At 37.4% G+C, this 15,890-nt stretch overlaps 1 protein-coding gene across 1 annotated transcript; it reads right to left on the reverse strand.

Annotated features, from left to right (window-relative positions):
• Positions 1–1,893: 1,893 nt before the first annotated feature.
• Positions 1,894–12,243, reverse strand: LUM (lumican). Its single transcript, XM_019514855.1, has 3 exons — positions 11,522–12,243; positions 7,819–8,711; positions 1,894–2,296 (listed from the first exon to the last, which is right to left on the reverse strand). Exons 2-3 carry the CDS (start codon positions 8,690–8,692, stop codon positions 2,142–2,144), a joined length of 1,029 nt encoding a protein of 342 aa, XP_019370400.1. The 5' UTR covers positions 8,693–8,711; positions 11,522–12,243; the 3' UTR covers positions 1,894–2,141.
• Between the last annotated feature and the right edge of the window lie 3,647 nt (positions 12,244–15,890).

The following is a 15,890-nucleotide window of genomic DNA, read 5'->3' on the forward strand; positions in this document are numbered from 1 at the left end:
TTCTACTTAGCACCCATTAGTCGTTAATATAAAAATGATGAGCACTGCATTCTATTCACTGGTTATGATACCTACAAGATTTTATTTTAATGTTGAAAAAATTGGTAAACTAATTCCAAATTACATTTTAGTCCTTAACTGTAGCAGACTCAAACTTGTTGTGATGTACTTTCTGCTCAGTGCCTAAGGCGTCTTCTAAATCATTAGCACAAGTGCTAAGGGATACAGTTAGATGTATTTAAAAACATATTGAAACTGAAAAGTACAGAAAACACTTTATTTAATGTTACAATAAACTCAGAAAAATATTATATTTAGATTTTTTGGCTTTAACCTGAATTTCTTTTTGAAATTTATAAAAGACTCAAACATATTTGACAATGATATGGACACAACAGTACTATTTGCTATGGTTTATTTTCTACAATCTGGTTAAATGTAGCATGCAAATAATTGAATAAAAATACACGTACATATGACTTACTGTGAAATAGCAATTCTACCAGTAGCTGATAAAAATCTTGCCATGAATGTTTAAATGTAAATATGACAAAAAACAACAATAAACAACTAAATACCTGGAAAAATATCTTGTTTCCCCATCATCTGTCAAGTATTTCATTAATTTCAGTCTTCCTGGGACTCTGAAAATGTATTTTCTTCAAATTTTATAATTTTCTTTGCTAAATTTTATGCTTTTCCTTAGTGATTGCTAAAAATGTCAAAAGCATGGATAATTTGAATATTGAGTGTGACCTGGCAGAGTATTGTACCTATACACAATTTAGCCCTAAAATACCATTCAGCATCCTGCCCAAACTCATCTGACTTCTATGCAAACCTTAGCAAGACTCTACACTGCAGGGCATGGGACAGAAGTTATGCATAAACCAGTTTAAGTAATCAGAAACTGATTTAAACCTGTAACAGAACAGAAGTTCAGTGCACATAAACTGGTTTCCAAATAACCAAAACCAGTTTAAGATAAACCTGGTTAGATATAGTATCAGACCTAATTGATTTAAGTCAAACCAGGTTTATGGAACTTCTGTCCCAGATCTCTTCCTGGTGCAATTAATTTGCAGACCTCCCCAGCATCCCAGGATGCTTTGCAGCCCTGGGTTATGCTGTCTGCTCCAGTGGAACAGGGACTGCCTCACTCCTCTGCTCCTTAGCCTGTTTCCTGCCTGCATGCATTAGCTCATAGAGATGGGGGCGGGGAGGAGAAGAGACCCCCAGACAACTCTAGCCAGGGTCTACACAGCACATGGGGGAAGGAAAGTCCCTTTGGTGGGTGCTTTTCAGCTCTTGGCAGCCCTCTCTCTTTCCTCCTCCCCATTCCCAGCTGCGGATTGCTTCAGCGGCTGCCACAGGAGAGAGGAAGGAGTTGCCCTGGCTGGGTGTCTGCCATGCAGCCCAACATGGAGGCATCGGGGAGCCCCTGTCTTGGGGTGCTTCCTCCACCCTAGTCCTACGTCCCCTAGCCTGTGTAGCCCTAGGTTGCTGAGGGGAATTTTTCCCCTCTGGAAGGGCAAAGCGGCTTGTCTCAACCCCTGCAAGTCTCAGGCAATTTCAGGGAGTTGGAGGTAAATTCTCCTGCTCCTCCCTAGCTGGTTTTGCTTTGGGTACTGAGAGTCTGAAGCAAAACAAATGCAGGGGAGCAGAGGAAATTCCCTCCGCTCCACCTTTCCCAATTGAAAACTGAATGTCAGTTCAGTTGGTTATTGGTTCAACCTACACAGCTTAAAGGAAGCTGCCTAGAATGAATGAATTTAGCCTCCTGTTTTTTGACTGTCTGTACTTAGCCCAGATGGTATGTGTGTGTAGTTGTGTGTGTGTTGTTTGTGAGTACAGAAACTGTTACAACTGTGATATTTATTACTTTCAATTGAAAGCTAGATGGGGTCTTTATTTTTGGCTGAATCAGGTCCTTCTCCTATTTCCTAACACAGACAACTGAAACTATTTGTAAAACTATGCACAAACATATTTTTTAGGATCACCATGTTCAAGCTAAATATTAACAAACAGAATAGATAATATGCAAATTGACACTTGGTATATCCTAATTTTAAAGAGCGAGTGTGATGTAAATCATATGATTATGGCCTTTAGAAAGAAATTAAAGGTTTTGAGGCCCATCACTCCAGTGAGATCTCTGTAGCTATACGGAGACAGTTGTACATTTCATGTGGTAGGTCAGCTCGAGTGAGATTATTTCCATCCAAGCGCAAATGTGTTATCTTGGAATAGGTTTGAGGTCCGACAACTTTACAAAAACTGCTCAGTGGAAACTCTGGAACACAAATAGAAGAAGAAACATATCATTACTGCAAATAATTATAATCACATACTTTTTAGCACATTAGTTAAAAATTATGATTAAGGTTAAAAAAACTTTTAATGGCCAATGTTCAGAAAACTCAAGGCTCAATGTTTTTCAGGTGCTCAGCGCCCACAAATGGCAGTGGCAACATGTAGGGGGCGCACATGCATCCCCTGAGAGCACTGGTGCATCCTCTGTCAGCCAGCATTCCCGAGCAGGTGAGAACGCTGGTGCCTCCCCTCAGAACGCTGGCTGGGGAGTGCACCAAGAGAAGCAGTCCTCCTGCAGCCAGTCCCGTTGACCCAGAAGTGCCGCTGCCAGGTGCAGATTGACAGAATCAGCTGCAGAGGCCCCCCCCCCTCCCCAGCCTGTGGGATTGGCAGTGGGGAGACTCTCCCACCCCCCAGTCACTGACTGTCTAGTCAGGGTAGCAAGTGCCACCCCACCTGACTCAGGAGGCATCAGTTGCCCATGACAAATGGTGTCTCATAAGGTAACAGCTTCAAAATAAATGGCCGAATTTTCAAAAATTCTCAGCACTAATGGGTGGAGGGGGCATGCAGAACAGCCTTTTTGGCAGACAAGGTTCTTTGGGTGAATCTGATATCTTTTATTAGACCAACTTGCCTGTCCTTTTACCAACACATACTCCTAGTTCTATTTGGGAAATTGTGGAGATGTAAAAAATCTACTAAATGGAAAGGCTATAAAGAGAGAGGAAATGTCCTTACAAGGTGTGAAAACAGATTAGGGGTATGTAGTATGCAGGGGATGCCATCCAATGGGAATCTGTCAGGTGCTGCATTTTTAGTATTTTGTTTGGTTTATTTCATCTCAAAGTAAAATTCAATTTTGTACTTAAAAAAAAAAAAAAAAATCCTGACCTAACCACTGAGTCTGCGGGATCTGTATTCACTTGTATTTCACTTCAAATGATATACCAAACACATGCTCTATTCAGCTTGAAATGGAAAGTGCCCTGTATTTTCTGAGCTGAAACAGGACAACCCAAACTATGAGGCAGATCCAGCAAGCTCCTCCCTTATGTAGGACCTTTGCTTATGAAACCTATGCAATTCAGCATGTGAGGGAAGGATTGGATGTTTAGAAATGTTCTTTTGGAAAGGGTAATTATCCCATGTACAAGGAATCAAAGGCCAAGAATGATCTTTTCAATCTGTTCTACCCATGGAGCAGCTCCAAGCATACTTTATACCTTGTGATTATTTGTCTTCTCATTAATCTGATTAGAACCGTGCCTGATTACTAGAGCTGGGTGCCAGGGATTGGATTGTCCCCTATCAATAGAAAACACAGGCCCTCAAGTTATTCATTAGCTTGACCTACTAAATATTCATGTCCACATTTCTAAAGACATGTTGAGTGTAAATTATAAAATTCATAGATAAACACATACTCAAATGCAAAGGCTAATCTATTCATTTTTTTGGTTTAAGAAAAAAAGAATATGATGGTCAATGATTTTAAGGTCATATTTTCAAACAGTGAATCATAAATTTGCAGTTGCCATTTTCAATGTGATTTTTTTCAGTAAAAGAGTAAAATGTGTTCATGTTTACAAAATAAGCTTTACATATGCCAATTACATACGTATCTAACTACCTGAATTACATATCTTAATCACTTGTCTACATTTAAATATTCTAATAACTACAAAATTATCTCAACAATGCAGTAGTTGGATCAAGGCCAGTTTCAAAGTTGTACCATGATTCAGTCCTCACAAATCAAATCCTTAGAGCAGTGGTTTTCAGCCTGTGGTCCACAGACTGTGTTGAGGTGGACCTTGAAAGATGACTATGAACAATCAAAAGTATGTGAATACTCACACTTACAATTCAAAGGGGTCTGCACCTCCAATTAAAAGTTCCAGTTTCCATACCTTCATTCAAAATGTTTTGGGGTCCGCAAATGAAAACCACTGTTTTAGTGGCTTCTGTTAAAAAGAGTTGGCAATAGGGATTCTATTTCTGTCTCTTGGCCTGTTGCTTTTACATTTTTGTTTTATAAGAGATTGTATAGAGTACATATAATTGTCAATATATGGAAGAAATTATTTGTTTTCACTTTTCAGGAATGAATTGTCAAGACTATCTTATGAAAGCATTTGCATCCTTCTTTATAACCCCCTGACATCATCAGATTTACTATAACGTACCTGACTTAGTAAGACCATCACATTACAAATATTCCTCCTGTGTCTCACTGATGCTACAGGATCCACATGCGTGGAGATGAGGCTAGCTTTTTGCCATTAGTATCAAGGTGATCGTTGCCAAGACAAAACATTCCTTAGCACTTAAGCCCCAGATAGAGACTATAAGTAAGTTTTGGTTAAAAATTCCCATTGATCTTGTTTTTCAGTGGGAGCTTTTAGTGTCAATTAACCAATTTTTTTTCATAAGATGCTTGTCCCTTCTGAAGAAAAGTTTGATAATTGAAATATGAAATATTAGAAAGCCATTTTTGACTGATAACCAAAATATTCTCATTCAAATTGACAACATGGAAGCTTTAGTTTAGGTTCTTTCTGCTCCTGTCTATTACAACTCCCATGGTACAGGAACAGACTCCTACAGTAATCGTGTCCTCTCACAAGGTCACAAAAACCTTATTTTTTGACCTGCTTTAGTTGAGATGCTAGGCAGGATTGTATGGACGCCTTCTGTATACCAAAGATGATGGCATCTGCTCTACTTTGTATAGGCTACTAGCCAAAATCACTTGAAGCGTGCCTGGAAAAAACTAGGGATGGAGCATAGAAGGACATGAGACTACCAAAAGAGAGTAGTTCCAGAATTCACTCAGCTGCAATATCAGCACAAAGGGGATTTAGCTATTAATCCAACCCTCAAAATGGAGAAGGAGGTCTAGAGTCCTGGTATGATGTAGAGGTTGATTTCTCCTACCTTTTATAGTCCATTCACATTGAATTTGGTCACTAGAGTTTTTTACATTGGGAGTGTAAATCTAACATTTTATGTAAATCTAACATGTTATGCTTAGCAACCACAAAGTGAAATATGGAAAAGTCTGGTTATGGGCAAAATTAAGGTCTCTCTGAATGTCTTTGACTGTAATAAGGCTAAATAAGGCCAAAGTAACACAATTTCAAAGCATCATTTTCCCACTTGCTCAAGGATGTGGGTCTGTCATTTTAGCTCTACTTTACCATGCAATGAAGGGAAGCATACTTGGGGCCTGGTTTTATTCTACACTGAAGCAAATTTTCTAAAAAGGGGACATTTAAATAAGGAAGATTCAATCTTTAGCTACACTGTGAGAGGCTTGGAGAAAGCTAAGGTATAGTCATCCAGTTGTCCTGTTTTCACTTTGGACCCTGAACTGGCCCAAAGTGTATCAAAAGAAGTGCTCAAGTTATAAGGCCAGAATGGCTCTGTAGGCTGCATCCACATGTGGTGTGGATGTTTGGTTCCCCTTGAAGAACTAGCAGTGGTGCACAAATCTGGTTGTCAGGAGCCCAGCATTTTTTCATGATAAGGGTTCCTTAGGTACTCCTCTGAGCAGCCTGGAGGTCATTTTCTGCAGCATGGCAATGTAAAGGACCATGGTATTGCCACAGGAAAGCCCTAGGGACATTAATTCAGAGAATGTATTTTTTTTTTCTGGTCATATTTTAGGAATATTCCTTCAAATGGCTCTTTCCTACCAACTGATTTTTCTTTGTCTGATCTTGAAGCCAAATTTATTATAATAACATTTATTAGAGATTATTATATGGTAGGAAAAACTGGGAAATAATATAATAGTGTTTGAAAAATTCAATGAACTGTTTCACTGCTAAGTTCCACTACTGACATTTTACTCTGTCATATCTACCATTATGGCTTCATTGCAGAATCAAATGCAAGTAGATGGAATGGATGAACTCAGAGGAAAACCCCCATTCAGTACAAATATTATTAGATAAGAGCTAAGTATGACTGTGCTGGTGGGAAAAATAAGAATAATGGATTTGCATATAAAGAAATAACATTTTAAATATATATATATGTATAGTCTGAAAGGATAGACCATCAATTTTGAAAGTCTTTTGTAATCTAACAGTTTAGGGGTAGTCTGTCACTAGTCCTATGAAGTCAGGAAAGGTTCTCTTTCACAGTATTCCCATACAATGTGTTGTTTTGTGAGAAAAAAGCAGGTTTTCCATGGCCTAACCTGAAGTGTTGCTTGCACAACTCTCATTGGAATTCAGCAAGAGTGAAGAAGTCACTGAAGCAGTTGAAATAGTGAGATTTCATCATTCCCCATAATCAGATAACTTAATTTAGGATATGTAAATATTGTTGTCCCGACTTTGGAAGGACTCTACTTTCCAAAACTCTTAGGACCCAAAACTCTTAGGACAAAATCCATTGACTGAGATGTGCAAGAGTTTTGCCATTCAGGTCTTGCTTGAATTGAGGTGTTTATCTGTAGACACTGATCTCCAAAAAGCTTAGCTATAGTCCTTAATTAGAAATTCAGCATAAATACAAAATGCCAAAATGGAGAGCTGGTTATAAAAATTTGATATACCTTATTGCTGCATATTTCTTGTTATATAGAAACCATTAATTATTTAATGATCTTTAAATATTTCTTAAAGTGGGGAAAATGGTGAAAAATAAATGAGAAAAAATTCAAAAATTGTTTCCAGTTTTCTCTCTTCCCCCCACCCCCAGTATGGTCCACCACTCTCAGCCACTGTCAGTAGACCCACTAGCTGGAGGAAAATCATATATTCTGCTTTGGTAAAATTATTTCTGTCTATGGACCTTCATGAGTTTATTGTGCAAGGAATTTTATCAAGTGACTCTAGAAGTACCTTTCTCAAATCCTGTTTGAATGGAGAGAACCTAGCCACATAGTCAACTCTTGTGGGGGATGGGAATGAAAAAGAGGAATGTACTAGATCACATCATCTCTTGGGGGTGGGTGTTGGGGACACAGGAATGAATAGAAAAAGTTACCTGACAGTGTTCTTTCATTATGACACTATTCTTAGTACCTTGATAGTTTTCCTGTTTTACCTACTATCTCTTTGAATGCTATAGATATTGAAGCTCAGCAACTTTATTCTTATAAATCCTAGGATCTTCATTGATTCAAGCATCTTGAATATTTCTGATATTGATTAAACATTTCCACTAGCCTAACTGGTACAAAAAACATAGCTCCACTGATTTTTTTAAAATGTTTTTAGAATTGTGCTGATTTATACTAGGTGAGGGTCTGTCCAGTGTGTGTGTGTGTGTGTGTGTGTGTGTGTGTGTGTGTGTGTGTGTGTTGCTTGAACATTTCCTAAACATTTACTTGGGTAGTGGACAGAAAAGTGACAGTGCTCTAAAAATTATATATAGTTTGTGTTCAGTCCAGGTCCACTGGTGCTACTACTTTAAACACCTTCATCCATTAACAGTGTCTTGGTTGCATTAGTTGTTACATCCAAATAAGCAAACATGACTTACTGTTAATTTTGTTGACTTGGAGGTAGAAGTTTTCAAGGTTTTCACTGACTGTTGGAATACTCTTCAGTTGGTTAAAGGAGAGATCCAATTCAACTAGTGAGGAGATATTGAAAACATTGCCTGGTATTCCAGAATCTTCCAACTTATTGTGAGACAAACGTAAATACTGCAGGACTTTAAAACCCTGGAAGAACTCATCGGGAATGTTGCTGATCTTGTTGTTGTCGAAATATAGCATGAGTAAGGAGTGAGGCAGCCCTGTTGGTAGCTTTGTAAGTTGATTGAAGCTCAGGTCTAGATATAGAAGAGAATTCAGGCCTCTAAAAGCCCCAGAAAGAGCATCTCCTTTCAGCTGGTTGTTCTGTAGGTGAATGACAGTCAGGTTTACCAGACCTTCTAGTACATTGGGGCTGACTTTTGTGATCTTGTTGTGACTAAGTTGCAGTTCATCCAGGGTTTTGGGAAGTGGTCCAACAGCTTCAGTCAAGTTGTTATAATTTATATGGAGTTTCTTTAAATTCTTCAGTTTAGCAAAGACTTTTCCCTTAATTTTTGAGTTTTCCAAATGGTTATGATCTAGGATCAGCCACTGTAGGTCAGTTACATTCTCAAATGCATTTTCTTCAATGCCCTCAATCATATTGTTTCGGATATATAGGTATTTTATACCAGAGGGTACAATTGGAATTTTTTTTAGTTTAAGATTATCACAGTACATTGCAGTTGGGTAGGTTATAGGACAGTCACATTCTGGGGCACAGAGTGATGAAGATGGCACATAGCGTTCATAACCATAGTCTTCTGGATTATAGTCATATTGACAGAAAATTCCACTGATCAATGCCAGAAAGAAAGGCAGGGAGTTTAGATGCATCTTTGCCTTGTGTCCTGTCCTGTATAATGGAGAAAAGAAGTTGTAATTCCTCTGGCATTTTTTTTATTTTACAATCTAAAGACTATGAATAAAGAAGACTGAAAGGACAGATTGGGTTCACTGAGGTTATTAGCTAATAAAAATGTAAATAAATTAGGATTTGTTATAGTGAACTTTGAATTCTTCTCACATTTCTAAAATGATATTGCATAGCATTGGCAATGCACAATACTACTGTTACCAGGATCTTATTTAATTACCCACCTTTTTAATTACATTAGTTAGGAAATGTATATATAGAGGGGAAAAAAGTGTCCTTTTGGGCCTTTCAAGAAGCTGACACTAAAAATGTATGTTATCTATCTACTTTGAATATACATACTGAATGAAGTGAGCATTCATTTACATCATCTTCCAACAGTTTCATTTTTCATATGTAGATGCTAAATATACTGTGAAACCCCTTTTTAAAGCAAGGAGCCAATCAACAACTCATCTCAAATGGGTGGTCATTCTCATTTCAAAAAGAAAAAATTGTTTCATTACATTGGGGGATACATTGATGTGGTCTGAAATCACAGGAAATTACTTAACATCAGTGTTTTTATTATAATTTCTAAATTGCTTAGCTTTTCATTATCCTTTCACATTACACTACCAGAAACCAGTTTACACAGAGATGCTGTAAATCAGTCTAGCACTAATAAAGTTATCCTGAATTACATCAGCTAAACACATGGCTCCACATGTTTTTAGCTGATGTTCAGAATGAAGTACATGAAAAGCAACAAAAATAATTTCATGCAAATTAATACTTAAAGTGTCTTTTTTTATTCCCAGGTACTTTCAGAATGTATCTATGTGTAGCTTGGTATACATAGACCACTAGACCTTGATCTAAGATCTATACAACACTCCACTAGAATCAAGTTATTCCTATTGTTTGTATTATTTAATTCTAATGATTTGCTCAGAAGTATAAATAATACTGAGAAGCCCTGCAGAGTTCTCTAGTCTCAACGAGACTGCACATATACCTAACTCTGTTTCCTTGCTTTTTTTGGCTTGGCAAATAACCCTTGAACTAAAGCACCTCCAAGTAGGGCATATTGATCTATCATCCAATGCAATAGTTTTAAGGTGTTGTTACAAACACTCTCAGGGCATGTAATTTAGCATTGTAAGCATTTGAATAAGGAGGTATATTAAATATATTTAATCAAGGATTATCTTGTCAATATTGCCTAATTCTAGAAACTATTGGTTAGATTTATCATTTGGCCAAGTTTTAACATAGGTGGTATGAATGTAGTTGCCTTTGTCTGTTAGCAAATTTTGTATGAGAACACATCAGCTGAATCACAACATGGCCCATGTCCTCAGCTTCTCTAAGTAGGGATGTCTTTACAAAATCAGGAGATTTGCACTTCTTTACATCAGCTCAAAATACGGTCCAGTGTGTGGCAAAGCAACTTTAAGAATGGAAATCTTACTGTTTTGCTGAAAACATGGAAAGTTAGCATTATGGCCAAGAGTTTGGACTGGCACTCTTCAGCCTTATAATCTTTTATGTATTTGCATTGTTTTTGGCATAAGTAAAGGCCTATTAATCGAGGAGAACAGATGGTCTATCTTAACTTCAAATTCCTTTTGTGGTTTTAATTAATACTTTCAAATGGTTCTTTACTTCATTCTGGATTTCATATACATGCCACTTCTTTTAATGGCATTAAATATTTGAACTATTCAGTGAGAGACTGGAATAGATTAGTATTACAAATATGGTATTAAAATATGTGGCATATCATTAAGCAGTGAAGCTATGTGTGATTGTATATGTGTGTTGGTATATGTAATTCTTACTAAAACTATCAAAATAAATAGGTAAAACAGTTAATTAGTTTTATTACTGAATTCTTAATAAGTATATATAAAATGTTTCACTATTAAAATGTAAAAAAGAGAGATCATATATGTGCTAAAATGTTAACTTGAAAAACGATAAGTATAATTATAATGTCAGAGGATGTTCTTAAATATTTGTCCTACAGCAAAAATACTTTTGAACAAAGTATCTGATTATTGTATTTGTCATTTTAAAATACCTGTGAAAACGTCTTTGAGGTTGAATAGAAGACATGGGAGATGCTAAATTGCATCATTGCAAACCTCATAGAATACTCTCTAGACTGGCAAAGACCATAAAAGACAGAGTGAAAATACTCTTTAAAATACTGGACTGCACCAATTATATAAGCACTGTAAAAATAATTAATTACTAATCTTCAATATTTAAATGCATATTATGATTCTGCAACATCAGTTTCCCTTTCTTTTGGCTGTGATGAAAAAGAGGATTTTTTAAAAGTTATAATTAGATATTTTAAAGTTTTCAAAATGATAATTGAATTAAAATTCCAAATGAGCTAGAATTTCTCTTTTCTCAGCTGCCTAATTCTTAAATGTTCATGTACTTCATTCTTCAGTAAAACAGAACAGTAATGACTTACAGCATGAAGAAGATGGATAAGGTACTGTTGCTAACAGATTCCTGAATGAGTGAGTGAGAGTAAGAGTTTTTAATTTTCCTTGCATTGCATGGTAGATTTCCCTCTTTGAAAAAAACAATGCATGCGACAAAAAAGTGCAACACTAACTCACAGAAGTGAGGTTACTTTAAGAAAACAGTGAAAGCAAATCGCACTAAACAACTGCTGATTTGTGTTCAATTTACAAATTGGCAAAGTTGTCCTGACATGTTTTCATGTTCTCATTATAGCTACATTCAAATAGCAGAGCAATACAGTTAAAACATGCAACAGCACTTACCTTACAGCCTTGAAGCTGCTTTCTTTAATTCCCAGAGCAGATGCAATAAGGGAATCTGTATCGACCAATATATGCTGTAAATAGTGTCAGGAGGTAACTGGCTGCCAGAACCTCTAATACAAAAGCTAAAAAAACCCAAGGAAAAAAAAAACAGAAAAAACCCCCTAGTCACGCTGTTCACTGAAGCTGCTATGTCATCATGGTGATCTTGTGGTGTGGCATGTACAACTGCTGCTCTCTAATGAAGTGCAGGTGGATACTGTATACTGTAGAAGGACAACCCTTCTGTAATCCCTATGGAATAGGAGAAAGATAAGTATTTGACAGACCTGAGAATTTCAGTCTATTGGCCATAGACTTATAGGAGGAATGTAATATTGTATAGAAAAAAACATTTAAAATAATATACAAATTACAAACAGAACTTTTCTCTTTTTCAGCTTCTTTTATACCACTAGGCATGATTTTAAAAAATAGCCCTCAAACCTCAATGTAGTTATTTTGACTAAGCCAAATGACTCATTCATTTTGTCTTGTTTTTCTTTCCCCCAGACTATTCCCACAATAATTTAATGAATCTTAACTGAGGTTAAGATCCTGAGATAGGAACATTGGACTGGCAAGGACCTTTTGGACAATCAAGTCCAGTCCCCAGTAGAACCCAAATTGCATTAAGACTTTCTTTGTTCTGTAAACCTTTTCTTCAAACCATTATAAGGGAATGTTGACTCCAGTGATTCTTTCTAACTATTCAGTAAATACCAAGTCTAGAAGCTTGTTCTCTGATCTCATGTATGCATGTTTCTGAATTAAAACAGCCCATGAAAACTTTCCTGCAGTTAGTTATAAATTCACTTGAGTCATTTTTTTCCCCTTTTAGTTCTTAAAGCACTTTTCTGCTCTTCAGAATCTGGAACTACTCAGCTCTGTGTTGTCTGTTCCCTGTTTCATGGATATAGTTCAAGAATGCATCCTAAACTTGGATGGAAACATTGTTTTATCTGGACAATGCCAAAAAAATGCAATAAAAACATAAAATTATTAGCAGAATCATAATTGTTTGTTTCCCTAAGATTCATCCATACTCATAAATTGTGTCTCTATTGCCTTATGAAACGAAAACTCTCTCTCAGACAGGGTGTGTCTACTTGAACTATTTAATGCATAGTAGATGTTGCACGTCTACACATGCACCCCTCTGAGGCTGGAGTAAACTAATTTACTCTGCAGCAGGGTAGTACTTCTTATATACAAATATTATCATGCTGCAGAGTCTTTTACTCTGAAGCAGCACACATGTCGCTGCTGCCCTGGCTGGCTGGGGCATGAAGGTACTTCATTGTGAAGGGCTACCTGCTGGCTAGCACCACATGGAAGCACTCTCTTGCCCCAGCCAGCGCCTCTGCAGTATGCTGAGCCAGGGGGAGCAACTTCGGGCTGGCAGGCTGACCTCCCCAGGACTTTGGCAGCCGGGGCTGCTTCAACCTGGCTCAACATGCCGCGGTCCCAGGTGTGCATGCAGGCACAGCACCCAGGAGCAATGAATTCCGGAGCAATAAGCAGTAAGCTCTGGAGTTTATTCACGTACATTAATTGCATGTGTAGATACACCCACTGAGATACAAAAGAGAAAGCATATACAAGGTACTTTGACAATATCTGTAACTGCAGGCTGCATGGTGTCTGGGATGAAGCAGTACATACACTTGAATTTTAACCCAGATAAGATGACAAGTTTTGTTTGGTTTTATTTATCAGTACTTTTTTTCAGAACTTCCATCTCCCATTCATGTGTCAAGCCTAATGTTCAGTCCTGACTTGGCCTGCAGGAAAGGTCACATGCTACAGGGTGGGGTTAGGCCTGGAGATGCGTAGGACCTGTAGCCACTACTCCCCTCCTCCATAGGAGGGAGACTGCAAGTTGGCTTCACCTGATAATGCCAACTGAACAACTGAGCCTCCATGCTAAGGGAAGTCACCGGAGACAGGAAAAGGAGTGGTACAGATTACTTCCCTACATAAAATGATAAGAAAGTGAGGACTGATGGGAAATATCTGAGCCACAGTTCAGTCCCTGCTCTGCTGCTGGAGTGACACATTATGTGTTGCCCATCACCCAGGTTGGATTGCACAGTGTCAATCACTTGGAGTGTGCTGTCTTATTCTATTGTAGTATTACACCATGCCCATCACAATGATGTCTGAACATCTAGAAGGGAATCATCCATCACAAGTGGCAAATTTGGAAACAGGATCAGAGCTGCAATTTTATTTGAATGACAGACATCAACTGATTCCATTAAATTAATGTGAACAGTTGCACCTGCTGTAACCTTTTCTAGTCCCTCCCCACCACCACCGTGTGGCCTTGGGGTATAATTGTACAAAGGAGCCATCAGAGAGAGTAGCTGCAAGAGAAGTCAAGGAGGGGGCAGCAAGGTTTACACTCCCTCAACAGCCCAGAGTCCGAGAACTCTGCAGAGCTCTACCAAAGACACTGTCCTTCTTTATGAAGGCACTAGGACTCCACTGATGCCTCTCTCTGGTGGCTTTGAGAAAAGGCTATAGTATAGTCAGCCAGAGGATCCAGTCAAGTAAGAGCCACTGCAGAAGTGACCAAGGCAGGGATTTCTAGGGAACTTCCTACAGATTTTTAACAGGATGTTTTCTGCTAATTGTCTGTTTGCTGCAAAACTTTCCCTCCCCTGCCCTCACAACCTGCAACTACATTGAACTTGCTTGTGTGTTACAAGAATTTCCTCACCCTGTATTCGTATTATCTGATGATAAGCCCTTTGGAACAGAGATTGTGTTTATATAGCACTTTTTACAAGGTCCCATTCTCATTTGGCCTTTAGGACTAGTAGACACAATTAATAAAAATAGAAGATAACAGCTGACATCCTAATGATCTTTTCTATCTGTTGTGCCAGTCAGACTTTAAGTATATAGAATTTTTGTTTCTTAATGTCCTGTGTTGAAAAAAAGGAATGTGGGACTACTCAGATAGTATGCAATATGTCTGGTACTGTTTTGCTTTTTTCCAAGTGTCCCGCGCAATTGTATTCTTTTTGAGACAAGAAATATGTTCCTACTTTTGTTCTAATTTCTCTCAGCTCTACACCATTTTTGAATTCACTAATATTACTCCTATTTTATTTTTGTGTTAGCAAAAGCAGTCAGGCAATTTGTCTTCATGCTTGCCAAAAAGCACCTACAAGACTTACGATCCTAAGGTCTTAGTCCTAAAAGCATGTATGTGCTTACTTTTAATTTCACATGAACATCCTCATTCAGATCAAGAGCATTACCCCAGTGCTTTATCATTAAAAAAATGTGGGCAAATTCAGGGAGCTTGTAGAAACTTTTCTCATGCAAATTGAAAGTGGAAAAATGGACAGATAGACACCATGTGAAACTATTCACAAAAGAGAATTGCACAACATGATTCTTTTATAAAAATTGCCAAAAATACTTCATAAATGACAGCAGTCGTAAGTAATTGGGAGATGCAGTATCAAATGAGCACTGTAAGTGGGACAAAAGATATTAATGTTCTGCGAATAAACAACTGAACAACATCAAATAAGAGACATGTGGGAAGTGAGTCATCAAACCAAAGTAGAAATCAGTTCATGGCTTAAAAATTTAAAGTTTGGATAACAATGCAATGAAAGTAAGAAACATTTAATTTTGAAGAATAAAGAAATGCATTAATTTTATCTCCTTATTGTTAATTTCTAATAAAAGCAATGAAGAACATCAGTTAGTTTATGGGTTATGATTTTAATCAATCTACAAGACACTGAGGTGTTTATTTCCTTAGAAAAGGAAAGTTGTGATAGTTGCAACAATTAAGATGAAATAAGATCAACGTACTATTGATTATCCATATATTTATACCCCGTCTGTCTGTAACATCAAATTGCCCAATAAGTGTGGCTCATCTCATCAGTAGATATGCAAAACATTTGTATAATCTGTGCCTACTATAGCAGTCCTATTAGACACATTTACAGATATATTGCAGTTGATTCATTTTGCAAGTCTAGCTCCTACAAAGTTCAGCTGACATCTTGTTTTCTTGCACAGCTTTCCATTTTGCTGTCTGATTTTACTTAACTATGTAAACTTCACAGTTAACAGGAAGTGTTATGTGACTTTTGAGGGTAAAATATCACACAACATTCCATTTTCTCCAGATAATCTTTTAATTGCTCTTTTATTATGTGCATTTTCATACAACCCTTAAATATGAGAAAAGGGCACAAAGGCATGCTGAATCTTAGTTTCTAGAAATGAATGTAACAGTCTGCTAATACATTTAAAAACAAAACAACCCTGAAAACAGTGCCACCCTTAAAGTAAA

This window comes from Gavialis gangeticus, unplaced genomic scaffold (genome assembly GCF_001723915.1).
Source record: "Gavialis gangeticus isolate Ggan-Ray unplaced genomic scaffold, GavGan_comp1, whole genome shotgun sequence".
In the NCBI taxonomy this organism is placed as follows: Eukaryota; Metazoa; Chordata; order Crocodylia; family Gavialidae; genus Gavialis; species Gavialis gangeticus.

What these genes read in the sequence shown, in the direction of transcription:
- LUM (XM_019514855.1), bottom strand. Translation starts at nt 8,692, where the DNA reads ATGCATCTAAACTCCCTGCCTTTCTTTCTGGCATTGATCAGTGGAATT. An exon ending in CCAAGTCAACAAAATTAACA is followed by an intron (nt 2,297 to 7,818) that starts GTAAGTCATGTT and finishes TTTGTGTTCCAG; the next exon opens with AGTTTCCACTGAGCAGTTTT.